Consider the following 16,950-nt stretch of genomic DNA (forward strand, 5'->3'; position numbering starts at 1 on the left):
GCAGATTCCCTGCTGAGCAGGGAGCCCAATGCAAGGCTTGGGGCTTGGAGATCATGACCTGAGCAGAAGGCGCACACTTAACCGACTGAGCCACTCAGATGCCCCATTCTCTTTGGCATTTTATGAATAAAAACAGAACATATACATTGGAGAAAATTTAGAATATGACAGATGGTAGAAAGAAAAAAGTTCATATCACCTGTTACCCTACTAGCTAGGGAGATATCACTTTTTAATATATTTATTTCAGCATATATTTTAGTCTTTATTTTATAATATATATTATACATTATTATATATACCTTATCATATAAACATTATTTTAAAATTAAAAAACATAATATATAAAATTTAAACAATGGGATTTATCATTTTATACCAGTTTTTCCCCTTAGCAACATAAGCTTCAAGAGATCATTAAGTGGCTTCCCATGACATTATTCTTAATTGTTGCAAAATGCATTTTTGTATTGAGGTAACATAAATTAATTAACGCTCTAATGTTGGAAATAATACTGTTTCTGATTTTTCATCATTATAAATAAACTGCCATGAAAATCCTTATAGTTAATTATTTGCAACCATTTTTCCCTACTTAGGATGAATTCCTAACAGTAAATTGCTAAATTTAGACCTACCTAATTTTTAACACTCTTAAAAGAAGTGTGCTTTTAAAAGATTTTGAACAATTTATGTGTGTACTATTTAACAATTTACATATGTACTATTCAAGACACATGTATCTCTCAATCATTAAATTCTAGAAATTGTTGCAGGTAAAAGGGTAGAGAGACAAATGAGGCACAACAGTGACAGTCCATTTATTCCCATTATCAAATCCAGGGGGAGAGGAACCAGGATTGATGCATCTTTCCTAATAAACACCAAACCTGCAAAATGGATTCCTGGGTGTTGTGCCTGTCATTAGGAAGACGAGCAGCCCTTGAGAAGACTCAGTTTTCCCCTCCCTGAGTCTAGCCAAGCACCTCAATTAAATATGAGAGATGATCTTGGATCTATGTTCCAGCTGGCTCCTAAGTGAGCCAAAGGAATTAAGGAAGAGAGAAGCAAAATATCTCAATCCTCTTAATGAATCCTCTTACCTTGAAATTAATTGAGTATTTTTCTCAATATCAAGTTATTTAAAGGTACTGTGGACAAAAGTGGGGGGGGGGGCACCAAATGCCATTGTCACTAATTCCCCACCTTTGATCCTGAGACAGGATGATCATGTGATACAAGTCACTCTCCTCCAAAAGGGACATGACATCAGGGTTGCTTTGGTGCCACTTTTTAACTATTCCTGGCCTCCACTCTTTAGTTACTTTAAAGGAGAACTCCACATGGGTAATGTGGCTCTTAAAAGAATATCCCAAGTAACAGGACAGCAGCCCCTCCAGGACAAGGACTTAGCCTATATATGTTATTTTCTTTCCACTGGGATGCGAACAAGGAATGCATCTAGCTAGCTGGTCCACTGAGGCTCACTTCTTAATGACATTTACTCCTGTGAGAAAACCCATGAACAAAAGGGGCTTCCTCTTTTAGAATCAAGTGCTATGTCTCTGTTGGTCAGATACAGCTTATTTAATATAGCACTTGCAGATAATGTTTCCTGCCCTGCTGTGGGTCACTTAAAACAACATTTTTGTTTTTATTTTTCTTTTACTTTCTTAAAACAACATATGCATAAACAAGTTTGAAAGGTGTTCATTACTCATTTTTCAAGGTAACACACTGAACACACTCCTTACCATAAGGAAGCATAAGGTTCCCTAACCTCAATATAAAAAAAAAAAAAAAACTATACTTTTTTATAGTCTCCAATTATACTAATATACAAACTATATTTTCAGAAATTAGAAGATGCATCAAAAACAGGAAATGAAAACAAAGTACCTACCTGATAAAAATTAGGCCAGAATGTACTAATGGCCAGTTCTGCCCTGTTCCACGTGCGGGTAGGGTCTCCAGATATGTTCCAGATAGGATTGCCCAAAGGCCCGTTATTAACCTTCACGTAGACATTGAGTAACCCGGGAGCAGCGTTATTCTTGCTGGACACAAAATAGTGAAAATCAATGCAGTGGGTATCATTTTCTTTCAGCTGAGGTAAGAGGAGGTGGGCTCTCTGGCCCTCAGGTCTTCCAGATGTGTTCACCAGCATGAAAGAGCCTATGGAAAGAAAATCAAAGGGAAGTTACAGCCTGAAATACTAATTTCTGGTCATTTGTCAAGCTGCCATCATTTATGTGGGTTGACATTGCAATACACCATATCTTACTTAGGCTTTTAGAGTCCTGTCTCTTTCATACCTTTTCACCTCCAAGTGTTTGCCAAGAACAGTGAATAGAAAGTTCCCTTGAAGTTACTGCAATTAGTCTCCTAAGCAACAAAAATATGCATAATTTGCTGCCCTGCACTGATTATCTGGTAGTTACTAGCCACATGTGGCTATTTACATTAAAATTAAGTAAAAATCTGTAATATTAAAAGTCTAGGTCCTGAGTCACATTTCAAGCGTTGGCTGGGCACATGTGGCTCAGTGCTCTCACATTGGCAGGCACAGATACTGAACCTCTCTATAGAACCTCAGAAAGTTCTATGGGACCATACTATTCTCTACTGGTACCACCACTTGGTAATTGCAGCCATTTAATATTCTCATGTAACCTAGAGAGAGAGAGAACAGATTTGCCTAATTTGTGGAATCCTAGAAAACTTCACTGGCCCTGTGATTCTCCTTGTTGTCAATACAATATAATTCTCTTGCAGTTTAGTGCTACCACCCCTTCCCCATTGCTTTAACAACTGACTTCTTGATAGTGGAGATGTTTTCGTGACAGATATGACAGCATGTACTGATGCAACCACTGAACCAAAGGATGGTCATTTGCAGAAATATCTATGAGCAATTTGTATCTTTATATCCACAGCACTAGCCTACCCATGACTGCTGAAGAATTTCCACATGGATTCAGGCTTTCAGATACCTTGGCATCAACTGTGTCACTCAGGCCCTCCCCATGTCTAAGATCAACAGAAATGGCAATTAAAATAATTATATGAATTTTATATATCATTTATTTTGCCTTTATCTTCCTTATGTAAATATAAAGGAAGATAAAAGCAAAATATTCTAAGATAAAAGGGATAAAAGGGAAAACAGAACATCATAAAGCCTTTTTGGCAGAGAGGAAAAATGTATTGAAGCTCTAGGGGAAAGAGCACCTAAATTTGGAGCATAAAGATGAAAAAGGAAAGTATTACTCACATATGGTTGGACTCATGATTTCTACTGGATGAGGATACTATTCCCCCAGTTGAATTGTCTTTTTAAAATCTCCCCTATTTTGATGAAGTCCCAATAGTTCATTTTTGCTTTTGTTTCTTTTGCCTTTGTGGATGTATCTTGCAAGAAGTTACTATGGCCGAGTTCAAAAAGGGTGTTGCCTGTGTTCTTCTCTAGGATTTTGATGGAATCTTGTCTCACATTTAGATCTTTCATCCATTTTGAGTTTATCTTTGTGTATGGTGAAAGGGAGTGGTCTAGTTTCATTCTTCTGCATGTGGATGTCCAATTTTCCCAGCACCATTTATTGAAGAGACTGTCTTTCTTCCAATGGATAGTCTTTCCTCCTTTATCGAATATTAGTTGCCCATAAAGTTCAGGGTCCACTTCTGGATTCTCTATTCTGTTCCACTGATCTATGTGTCTGTTTTTGTGCCAGTACCACACTGTCTTGATGACCACAGCTTTGTAGTACAACCTGAAATCTGGCATTGTGATGCCCCCAGATATGGTTTTCTTTTTTAAAATTCCCCTGGCTATTCGGGGTCTTTTCTGATTCCACACAAATCTTAAAATAATTTGTTCTAACTCTCTGAAGAAAGTCCATGGTATTTTGATAGGGATTGCATTAAACGTGTATATTGCCCTGGGTAACATTGACAAGCTTTTGCACAGCAAAGGATACAGTCAACAATACTCAAAGACAACCTACAGAATGGGAGAAGATATTTGCAAATGACATATCAGATAAAGGGCTAGTTTCCAAGATCTATAAAGAACTTATTAAACTCAACACCAAAGAAACAAACAATCCAATCATGAAATGGGCAAAAGACATGAACAGAAATCTCACAGAGGAAGACATAGACATGGCCAACATGCATATGAGAAAATGCTCTGCATCACTTGCCATCAGGGAAATACAAATCAAAACTACAATGAGATACCACCTCACACCAGTGAGAATGGGGAAAATTAACAAGGCAGGAAACAACAAATGTTGGAGAGGATGCGGAGAAAAGGGAACCCTCCTACACTGTTGGTGGGAATGTGAACTGGTGCAGCCACTCTGGAAAACTGTGTGGAGGTTCCTCAAACAGTTAAAAATATACCTGCCCTACGACCCAGCAATTGCACTGTTGGGGATTTACCCCAAAGATACAAATGCAATGAAACGCCGGGACACCTGCACCCCGATGTTTCTAGCAGCAATGGCCACGATAGCCAAACTGTGGAAGGAGCCTCGGTGTCCAACGAAAGATGAATGGATAAAGAAGATGTGGTTTATGTATACAATGGAATATTACTCAGCTATTAGAAATGACAAATACCCACCATTTGCTTCAACGTGGATGGAACTGGAGGGTATTATGCTGAGTGAAGTAAGTCAGTCGGAGAAGGACAAACATTATATGTTCTCATTCATTTGGGGAATATAAATAATAGTGAAAGGGAAAACAAGGGAAGGGAGAAGAAATGTGTGGGAAATATCAGAAAGGGAGACAGAACGTAAAGACTGCTAACTCTGGGAAACGAACTAGGGGTGGTAGAAGGGGAGGAGGGCGGGGGGTGGGAGTGAATGGGTGACGGGCACTGGGTGTTATTCTGTATGTTAGTAAATTGAACACCAATAAAAAAAAAAAAAAAAAAAAAAAAAAAAAAAATAAAATCTCCCCTATTGTGAATCATAATTTTCAAGGACACACATGTATGTATGTTATCTATAGATATCTATAAACATACATACACTACTAGAAGTGTAGTTTTTCTTTTCTTGTCTACAAACTGTGATTTCCTAAACAGCAAAAGGAGAAGATCACCTTTCCCAGAGAATTATTACAAGGACAAAATAAAAAACATAAATGTAGTTCTATCTTCTATAAATTAATAGGCTACTGTTAAGGGAACAATATTAGACAATGTTTACTGAAGGCTGTTAGTAAGAGGAGCTAGTAGTGTTAATGACATTAAAGACAAACAGGAATTGAGTCACAGAGAGATTAGGAAGCAGTTTATCCAGGTTTTAGGATGAGTTAGTGGCCAAAGCAAAACTTTGAGCCTCTGAGCTTCCAGCCCATTACTCACCCTGCTACACTCCAATAACCCCATGTTTCTTCATGTGCCATTTGAGCATATATGAAGAAAACAAAGCCCTTCACGACAGTGAAGGAAAATTATAGTCGCTCTTTGAAAACAGAGCAATTTTTCAAGAGATGAATGTTATGCACCTGGAAATATGAAAGCCAAGCCACAAGGGAAGGGTTATCTATGGAACATATATTCCAATAATAAGGAAGAACTACAAATGTGATTTAAGAATGAGTTGGGGGCTCAGAAAGGGAACAAGTAGCAAGGGAATATCATTGAAATGATTCGGGGTTAGCTACATTCTACAAAATGTAAAAAACAAAAACAAAAAACAAATCTTCAAAATAGGCAGGGTCGACCAACCCCATCACCACTCTAAAGCTGGCTGTTGGTGTTTACAACACAAGTTCAAAATCGTACTTTTCTCTTTGTAGTAAATCCGAGCAGATCTATTCTGTATTTGATCAAGTGGGGCTCCATCACCCACAACATGGTTACAATGTGTATTGTGACACGGCCCACCATGATGTGGCCTTGAGGCCAATGCTGAATCAGCAAAACATGTAGTAGTGCCCTAAGGCCAAGGAAAGTACTTCTTGCAGAATTTCCATCAGTGAAACTCAGGTAGCCACGGTGGTAAACATAGAAGCATGGCAAAATGTGTATTTCCTGTATCCTGTGACATCTAGTTTGGATGTCTGGATGAAGCTGAAACAGAGAAGTCTCTTTTCACATGTTGGTATAAACTGGATAGCTTCCTACCATTACTGTTCAGGGAATCACCAGGAATCCCAAAAAATATTATTCTTCTAGCTGAGCCACCGATCCTCCACTATACTCCGTTCCAGCACAAAATGCTGCGTCAGCTTTCTGAGCTGTCTAATGTATGCAGAAATTCTTAACTTGAGGTCAAAGTGAAATTTAGGTATTGTAAGTTATAAACACTCAAATGATCATAATTTTTATACTCCTTTCTCCTTTTTAACCTTTTCAAGCCAAAAAATACAGTCTGTTTTGTTACCTGGGGTGCTTCTGAAATGCAGGTTAGCTCAAATCGGATTAGCAATTAGGGGCATGACATCCATATAACACTAAAGTCCCTCGGGTTCCTGTGTGACTTTCTGCAGGACCTAAAAATTATCAAGCGATCTCAACAAAGGGCTTCATGATGACCTTTTAAACAAAACTACAGTCCTGCAGTGGTGCCTTCACTCAGGGGAAGAAGTGGCAAGAAGCTGAGTGGTTTCCAGAGCCATCCTCTCCATTCTGTGAAGCTGCCTGGGAAACTGCAAGAACAGAAGAAGCTGTGGAGCTTCTGCCCCCCTCCCGAGTTGAAAAGGAAGAACATTGACTGATGGAGAAGACAAACCCTGAATCCTATTCTTAAGTTGGCAGAAAGTGATCTCTATTAGAAGGGACTTAACTGTAGCAGAAGGACGAAGCCAGAGCCGTAGGGTACAGGGCTGAGGATGCAGTCACTGGGATTCGGAATGCCAGAGAGGAGTTGATAAGACTAGTATTTTTAGAAGCGTTGTTACTGTTTTTGTTGGCTCTCCAGCTACAGAGCTGCCCAGCTTTTGAGTGGTCAGCCCCAAACCCGTTTTTCTCAGAAAATCTATCACTTCCAAGTATGTGCTTTTGTGAAATTAGTCAGAGATCTTCCAAGAACATGGGTGTGGTGTTGCTGGAAGTGCCAGTTCTATCCATGCCACCTTCTTCACCTGTTCTGGCCTCAGAAAGCAATTATGCATGGACTGGTCACAAGAAAAGTTGTTCTTCCTTTTGACAGTAGAGAGGCCGCCTGAACGTACTATGGTCAATACACACCGTTTTTAGGGAAAAGTCTCCCTTTACCAAGCACCTTCCCTGGGGTATGGTCACCTGAGAGTACCTTTTTGTTTTTCCATCCAGAGTCTCTCCATTGGGATTTTAATGTAGCTCCCATAATTAATGTTAATGTATAAAGGCACTTAGGACCCTGCATGCCATATAGCAGAAGTACAAAAATTGTTGGTGATGAGTATTATTATTACTTTGTTTTTCTCATACCTCAACCAAATGTGTGGCTTCTCTAAATTATCTGCAATTCCTTAGCATATAGCTTGATCTATTTCCACCTGTCCTCTTCACAACCTCCTGGTCCTATTCCTATTTCTCTAAGTGATAATTTCTAAGTTTCTTCTCACGAGAGAGGAACATTAGTATTAAAGGGTTACAAAACCTTTAACACACTTGATCTTGCCCCTACATTTAAGCTTTGGGAAGAAGATCTTTATTTCTGTGTGTGGTCATGAGGTCTTATCTCACAGCTTCGAAGTACAGAAGATAACATTTCAGCCAACACAAGTATTTCCTGATAGTTCTACTTGATTGTCTTATGGTGAGTTTACATGAGAAAGTGTGAACACTTACATTTAGCACACTCTGGCAAACCCAGAATCCTGGGGGTGAATTCACAATTGTGAATACAGAAATGGCAGGTAGGATGGAAGAGATGTCTTTTAACTGAATTCATCACCTATCGGCAATGAAAGTAAAATTAACTTGCCAATGTTTAAAGGATCCAAGGCATTTATATTCAATTTTAGACTATTAAGTCTGTTTTTAAAAATATCTCTGTATGGCTGAATGTTTAATTTTCACTTCCTGCTTCAATGTTTTGGCAGTGAGGAAATGCATTTTCAAAGACTAATTGGGTCTCCCTCAGTAGGTGCTTCCTTACCTCAATTTTTTTCCCCCAACAAATAAACACTCCAACTGGGCAAATAAATAAAAGAAATCAGAATTCAAATTAGCATAGAAATTCTGCTTGTGTTCGAATAACAAAACACCCTTAAGTCACAAGTGTAGAAGTTGAGAATATAACATTGCAGGCAAATGAAAAGAGCTCCACGGAACAGAGCTGGCTTCAAATGGGAGAGTTTTAAAAGCACCCTTTGAAGGACTTTAAGAATCCTTATTTTGGATTCTCTGGAAAGGAAAGATTCTTACAAGAACATGAAAAATGCACATTCTTAAATCTTTGGGTGAATTAAATTTAGCTTAATCATATCTACTGGCAAATGTTTTTGACTGGACTATCTTCCATCATTGTTTGTGACAGCAGCCAGAGCTACATATAATTAGTTATTCCCCTCTACCCCGTCATTAAAATTTGCATTGGTGTGGTAAAAACTCTAGATTTTTAAAGGCGAAGGAAACTGCATGAATTCTCCTCATACATTTCAGAAACTTTGTGTGCCCAACAAAAAAGGAGCGTTTTCTTTCATCCAGTAAGAAGAGAGTATTAGGTGTTATTAAATACTTTGGCTGGTGGAGAAGCAGCATTTTATCAACTTGAAAAGGAAAAGATTTTCTACCCCAATTGTGTCTCTTTGGCATGGGGATTATTTTAAGCTGGCTATTCTTTTTCCCTCTCTTTTTAAAAAATTATTTATTTAAATTCAATTTAGTTAACATACAGTAGATTACTAGTTCTACCCCCCCTGAAACTAAGGGGTAGAATTTAGTGATTCATCAGTTACATAAAACATCCAGAGCTCATTCCATCAAGTGCCCTGCTTAATGTCCATCACCCAGCTATCCCATTCCCCAACCCAACTCCCCCGCCCCCCTAGAAGTGACTCTCAGTTTATTCCCTATAGTTAAGAGTCCCTTATGGTTGACCTTCCCTCTCTATTTTTTGTCTTATTTGTCCTTCCCTTCCCCTATGTTCATTTGTTTTGTTTCTTAAATTCCACATATGAGTGAGATCATATGGTGCCCATATTTCTCTGATTGACTTATTTTACTTAGCACAATGCCCTCTATTTCCATCTACATCATTGCAAATGGCAAGATTCCATTATTTTTGATGGTTCAGTAGTATTCCACTATGTGTATATAGTATTCCACTGTGATCGATCGATCGATCGATCGATCGATCGATCTATCTATCTATCTACCTATCTATCTACCTACCTACCTACCTACCTACCTACCTACCTATATCACAACTTTATCCATTTATCTATCAATGGATATCTGGGCTCTTTCCAGTTTGACTATTGTGGACACTGCTGCTATAACACTGGGGTGCAGGTGCCCCTTTGAATCACTATGTTTGTATCCTTTGGATAAATACCTAGTAGTAGCTGGTTATTCTAAACAGCAGACACAGGAAGCTCTCAAAACTGAGTAGAAGTTAGCCTTGCATAAGAGACACTTACCATGGGAAGCTCTATTTGTGTTTCCCTTCCCCTACAGGAAAAGGGGGAAAACCACATTTCTAGAAACTTATCAATGGAGAGGCAAATACTTAAATGTTCATAACAACCTTACCCTTGTTGACTGCTTTTCCTTCCCAGACTCACCACCTCCAACATCCTCTGTCTTTAGCTGAAGATAGTATTTAAGATGATGGTTTCAGCCATTTTAGGAAGTTCCTGTTCTAGGGTCTCTCCCATGTATACAGGAAGGGTACATGATATTAAACTTCTGATTGTTTTGTCTGCTTAATCTGTTTTATATTAATTTAATGATTAGACCAGGCAAAGAACCTAGAAGGTGCAGAGGGGCAAAATTTGCCACCTCAAAGTGTGTCTCTTTGACATATGGATAATTTTAGGCAGATTATTTTTAAGAAATGGAAGGCTCAGGAAGAAACTTAGACCTTCCCCCTAAAAGAATTTAGGTAGAGGAGCTGCTCCAGAAAGTGAGCCATCATCATAGATAATTACTATATGAGCTAAGTGTGGTAGACAGGCAGGAACTTACAAAAGTCTGTTTGTTAAAATTCCTCTCTATGTCCCATTGTTTCTGCATGACCCAGCAAACAGCTACTTGCCAAACATTTACTCTTTTTTCATCTTCCTGTGAAACATCCTTCTTCCCTTTGAAGTCCTGGATGTCCACCTCCTTTTCCTTGGTTCTGCATGGCCTCTAATCTTCAACTGCCTAACTGCTTGAGGGCCTGATAGTCTTACAAACCCCTTCCCCTCGCCTATACATATGTAATTAAGTTTTATTTTCTCCTGTTAATCTGTTTTGTGTCAATTAAATTCCTAGACCAGCCAAAAAACCCTTGAGGCACAGGAGAAATTTTTTCCTCCCTAACAAAGGCAAGAAGGGAACGTTACCCCCCAACAAATTTTAATGCCATTATAAAATTCACTTCTTAAACCTCTTAATTTTAGTAAAAGCACATGGATGATCGGCCTTTCTCTTCCTTTGGCTGTTTTGTCTTTTTTTTTTTTTTCCTTTTTCCTCTATGACCATGTCTTCAAATGTATAGACTTAAAATCCAAAAGCCAAATTGAAAGTTTGTAAGTTCCATCTTTGTTGGTGTACATCTTGCCTCTAGTTAACATGGCCATTCTTTCTTCTTCTAACCCATTATACATACCAGTTGTAACAATTTAGTTGTCTAGAGAAGTGTTTTTTGAACACTCTATGATGAGGGGCCATTTTTTAAAAATATCCAATGCATCTCATCAAATTTACGTAAAATGCAATAAATATGGACTTTCACAAAAGAATAAAAAGACTTGCAAAATACAACCCCAAATTTGTTACTAGATTAAATAGATGCAAATCACTGACAAATTTCTATAAAATTTTCTAATGACTTGCTCTTGATTTCTATAGTGGTCATGGGCAGGATCAATGTGTTGACCAGCTCTGATGTGCAGACCACACCAAGTGGTATAGGCTTAAGGTTTGCATGGAATAGTATACTGGTTCCCAAGTACCCACATGTACAGTTTTTTCTTAATGTGGTAGGAAAATACTAAGACGGACAAATTGAAAGAAAGGAAGGGGAAAAAAATTCTCTGGTTTCTCAACCCAAGGATGAAAGCTATCAGGCCAAACCCTTTGGCTGTGAAAGAAATTGGCTGAAGAAAACACAAAGGGAACATAGGAAGTGAATGGAGAGAAAAGAGGCAAACACGATCACAGGGAATGGAAAGACAGCACCAAGACTAAATTCAGAAAAGAACTAGCTTTGAGGCAAGGAAGAGAGGAAGAAAGCTCCAAAAACACATCTTGGCTATTCTTGAGAAAAGGAGAATGCAGGGAAGTAAACTGTGCCACCCAGTGCCTGGGCTGGGTTCTATATCATTCCCATCTCATTAAATCCTCGCAACAATAAAGACCCACAGATACACAGAGGACAGTTAATTCACCAAAAGGTCGACCAACAGCATCCGATGGAGCTAAAAGGAATCTGAATTTTTCACGTTCAAGCTCTCAATGCAATGCTCTAAAACCAACGTTTTTCAAACGCTTTGACCCAACATAGTACCAAATACATTTTATATTCATCCCAGCACACACATCTGATGTTACATGTGAATACACACACAAACATACAAAACTTGTATGAAGAAATGTGTGTCACTATTCCTCCTGCCATGTGTATGTGTATTATACTCACATTTCCCATTCTATTCTGCTCCATTTTGCAACATACGTAAGTAAAACAATGCTGGGCACAACCCACAACAGATTCTACACCCCATCCATGTATGCTTTCAGGTCATACAGCAACTCCTTTCCCAATCACCAAAACGAACAAGATCTATACTGTGCTCCATCCGCTTCCTTCATAAGAGTGCTTTTCATTTTTAATTTGTAATTTTAAATTTGATCTCATCCTTCAAATACCAAAATATATCCCTCCTCCTGTTTCCTCAGCCAGTACTAACAATGGTCCTAAGGAACATGTCTTTTCCAATGAGAAACCTCACAAAATAAGGAAGTTGAAAGCCTGTGGAGAAATAAATGAACTCAGGGAGCAAGGCTCAAAGGAACAAAGCCTCTGCAGGGAGGTGCCACCACCACTTTAAAAATACTTATTAGCACCCATTTCAGCCTGATAAAACCACATCCGCAGCCACATCCATATTCTGCAGACCAGATGTCATGCATCCTTCATCAGCTACTGCCTCTTCTATGCCCCTCTCAAAAATTTCACTCTGGTACAAATTTGAATACTTATTTTGCAACCCTAAGAGAGTAAAACTTTAATAAAACAATGGTCTTTTCACCCAACAATCATATCTGCTTTTCTGTTTTGCCCTCTCTCTTGTCTTTCTCTTGGATTCTTAAATATTACCAATGGCAAGACCATTTGTTAAGTGCACTAATTTTTGCCACAGTCCTAATAAGCTGGTGAAAATACCCCAGATGGTAAAGAAGTAACATCACACCGCAGGAAAGCCCCAGCAAAACCATCTAACTGTGCCACTTCTTCATTTCCTGAGTCTAGGTGGCACTCTCCTGGGAGAAGAGGTGATGGGCTCATCTGGCAGGGGCCTTCCTACAAGTCAGACTGGCTGGTACCCAGCACTCTATTCTCCCCAAGGGAATGCCACATCAATCTAGGTGCTATAAAATTAATAATAAGCATAACTAAAGCATAGCAGACACCTAAATAATAAGCATCATAAGTATACCATATACCAAAAATGTGCATAAAACACTTCCTTCAAGATATTTTAATATAAAAAGGCTCAAAAATACACAATTGTTAATTTAGTGATTCAAAGCATAACTGAATGGGTATTTTTACCATTTATTATTCATAAAAACACGGAGCTGACCCAAATAAATTCATTGCCTTACCTGGCCACTTTTAGCCACAGCGGGGTACATCTGAGTGTCCATTATATACTGGGCATTTTAAGAACTATGAACAATAAACCCTGGACCAATTCTTCCAGCAAAAATCTCACAGCTCACCTGTAATTGTGTTTTAGATATTTCGTATTCAGCACAGAAAGAAAAAAAAATGCACAGAATTAACAAACCCAACCCATTAAGTTTACCAACATTTACATAACCACAACCCCAAGGGCCTGTAAAATGTGTAGATTTAGAACTGTCAACTGGTAGCTCTTTTTTTAAAAGAGTTTTGAGACTGGGAAGGAAAAATAAAATGAGGTAAAATCAGAGAGAGAGACAAACCATAAGAGACTCTTGACTCTAGGAAACAAACTGAAGATTGCTGGAGGGGATGTGGGTGGGGGGATGGAATAACTGGGTGATGGGTATTAAGGAGCGCATGTGATGGAATGACCACTGGGTGTTATTTGCAACTGCTGAATCACGAAATTCTACCCCTGAAACTAATAATACACTAAATATCAATTAAAAAAAATTTTTTTTTTAAAGAAGGAATGAAGAGGCTCGTGGCAAACGAAAGACATCCTGGAGGTTCCATCCAGAGAAGTAATGTGCTCCCCTTTCATAAGAAAAGTCAAGCTATTTTGAGAACTAATTCACGTTACAGTATGTCATCAAAACTCGCTTCAGTGACTTAGCTGGAAAATACTATGTGTGCGCTTTATAATTTACAAGTAAAAAACAAACACAAAGTAAAGCAAACACAACCTTTTAACTATCTGCTGACGCTAATGACTGTATCTGGGGAAAAAGCCATGAGTACAATGGAGAAGTGACAGGTATACTGTTCAGAACTTTCTTGAGAGACTGCTTAATTTCCCATACGTCAGGTTTTTTTTTTTTATTGATTGACATCTTTAGAAACTAGTTCAGTTTTGTTCTAAATCTCAGAATGACACAAATCATCACAATATAAGTGTCTACTTATTTTCCCCGTAAATTACTGTTGACTTAGAGATAATTTTTTTTCACATGCGTATCTGCTAACAGACTAAGCTTTGTCTTGCTTTAAGAAGAAATTACACAGTTAGCTTCTATGTAAAATGTAAGCCAAACGTAACTGTTCTTCAGTTTAACAGGAGCCTGCTAGTGGTGCTCAAAAGGAGTTAGCTAAATCACTTTGTCATAAAAAATATTTCTCCAAAACATTGTAAGTATTCTGTTAGCATCCATAATTGAGAGCTCCCCATAATCCTGAAGAGGGAACCAAAGATTTTGAGATGTTTCATCTCAAGATGTTTCATGAGCCTGGCAGAGGGTCAGAAGCCAAAGCCCCGCAGGGACTTGCGCTGCCTGGTCAGAGGGGGAGAGAGCAGAAATAATCCAAACTTGACAAGGTTAGTCAGTAGAGGAAATTAAACTGGCCTCCACGTTAAATGGAGGATACAATATCAAATTTATAAATGATCAAAATGGTCTGGAAATTAAGGAATCTGTTGGATTAATTCATCAGGAACAACATCAAGATATCAATAAATAAAGCTTTTTCAATATTTTTTTTATTCATGACAGACATACACACACACACAGAGGGAGAGAGAGAGAGAGAGAGAGAGAGAGGCAGAGACACAGAGGGAGAAGCAGGCTCCATGCAGGGAGCCCGATGTGGGACTCGATCCCAGGACTCCAGGATCACACGCTGGGCTGAAGGTGGTGTTAAACCGCTGAGTCACCCAGGCTGCCCTAGATATCAATAAATATATAGCAAATGATATGAAAAGGCAATTTGCATTAGCAAAAATACAATTAGTAAAGAGAGGTCTGCGAAAATATTCAGTTTTACCACTAAATCGTGAAATTTAAAATAAAGCAAATGTTGGATACAATTTCAAATGTAAACTTCTTAGATATGTAAAAACTTCAAAGACCAAATGTTTGTGAGGTTCTGGTGAAGCTCCTGCAAGTGTTCAGAAAGGAAGCACTGTCATTTTTTATAGAATTCCAATAGTAAAGATCATAAGGACAGTCATGCTCTTTGCCCTTCTAGAGCAGGTGAGGAGAGAAATCTCACCTACAAATCTTACTTAGCTTCAGGTGACCTTATGAAAGGTCTAAACCTGAGTTGACTCATGTATAGTGTGACAAAGGAAAATAGGTAAATATATTGGCTACTAATATGGGGAGTAATAACAGCTACCACATACATAATATTTAATACGTGCCAGGCATTCTTCTAAGTGTGGTATATATATTTACCCTTTTAAATCTTAGAGAAGACAAGAAAGCTGAAATGTAGAGAGGTTAAGTAACTTGTCCAAGGTTATACAGCTAGGTTAGTAAACATGAGATATGATCCCAGGCAAAGTGACTCAGTCTGTGCTCATGAGTATGATGCCATGCTGCCTCTCAGTTTTGAAGCAGTACATTAGTTAGATTCGATTTGATTTGATTTTTAGTTAGATAATTTTAGTAAGAACACTATAGCCTCTTAAGTCAATACATATATACTGTACACAGTGTATATAGTACTTGCATTTCATATATAATATATATACACAGATATATCTATAGATCTAATCTATCTATAAAATATACACACAAATACACATACATGTGTATATAAAGAAGTAAAGTCCGAATCTGAGAAACTTAAGGCTACAAGGGAAAAAGGAAAACTTGCTCATAACCAGGTGAACAAGTCTTGGCTAGCCTGCTGGAGGAAGGGGACCCTGTGAAGCAGAGATCTGCTTTCCCCACCCAGGCCCCAGTCGATCCTACAGCTTATTGCTGCTGCATGAAGGAGCCCAGCCAAGAACAGCCACACAAAGCCCCCAGATCAGCAGAACCACTCAGCTGAACCCGGCCCAAATAACTGACACATAGAATTGTTAGCTATGGGTATTATTTTAAGATACCAAGTTTGGGGAACACCCAGGCAGCTCAGTGGGTTAAGCATCTGACTCCTGATTTTGGCTCAGGTCCTGATGTCAGGGATGTGAGGCTGAGCCCTGCCTTGGGCTCCATGGTGGGCGTGGAGTCTGCTTCAGATTCTCTCCACCTCTCCCTCTGTCTCTCCCGCCAAAACAAACAAACAAATGAACAAAAAAAGGTACCACGTTTGGGGACAGTGTGTTATGCACCCAAAGCTAATAATGTCTGAGGACATTATTAATGAGGAGAACACAGAAATATGCTTTCTATCCTGTGTATTATAAACATTTTAATTATAAAAGTTTTAAATAATAAAAAAATGTTGATAAAAAGCTAACAGTATCTTCAATGGCCACATACTTATTCCACTGAGGTAGTAGTGTATTTCCTGCAAAACTCTATACATACAGGTGTATATATATATATATTTTTTTTTAAAGATTTTTATTTATTCATTCATGAGAGACACAGAGAGAGAGAGGCAGAGAAACAGGCAGAGGGAGAAGCAGGCAGAGGGAGAAGCAGGCTCCACACAGGGAGCCCGAAGTGGGACTTGATCCCGGGTCTCCAGGATCAGGCCCTGGGCTGAAGGCAGTGCTAAACCGCTGAGCCACCGGGGCTGCCCCACAGGTGTATATTTATATACCTGAGGTGAGTCTTTTATTTTTTTTTAGCCTTTTCTTATATTTTTCAAAAAATAATAACCTGACACATTTCTCTGCAGTTTGTTTTGTTCTTTATTCAGTAATATAATGTAGACAATTCTTTAGGCCAAAATGAGCATAAGGACCCAGTTCTACATTTTTAATACCTGCCATTACAAAGTATCCTCCAATAAAATAGCCATCCATATGAACACACTGCAGAATAAGGTCCTGCTGGCCCAATTTGCTGGCCAAAAGGGATATATATTTTTAATTGTCCAATGTTTTGAATTAATGGATATAAATACTAAACAACTGCTCCAAACATGAAAATAGTTGATTTTTTATTTATTAATGATCATGGTCAGTGCTTTACATAAAGTAGCCCTG

The 16,950-nt window shown here is 38.5% G+C and overlaps 1 protein-coding gene across 6 annotated transcripts in view; it reads right to left on the reverse strand.

The window, feature by feature from the left end:
* The window catches only part of PTPRM (protein tyrosine phosphatase receptor type M), a 779,952-nt gene that overhangs the window by 485,476 nt on the left and 277,526 nt on the right, over window positions 1-16,950 (reverse strand). For all 6 annotated transcript variants that reach the window (XM_072828757.1, XM_072828756.1, XM_072828755.1 and 3 more), the window contains exon 3: window positions 1,904-2,175. In XM_072828757.1, the coding sequence (XP_072684858.1) occupies window positions 1,904-2,175 (272 nt within the window). The remainder of the gene's footprint in view (window positions 1-1,903; window positions 2,176-16,950) is intronic.

Source organism: Canis lupus, chromosome 6 (genome assembly GCF_048164855.1).
Source record: "Canis lupus baileyi chromosome 6, mCanLup2.hap1, whole genome shotgun sequence".
Classification (NCBI taxonomy): domain Eukaryota; kingdom Metazoa; phylum Chordata; class Mammalia; order Carnivora; family Canidae; genus Canis; species Canis lupus.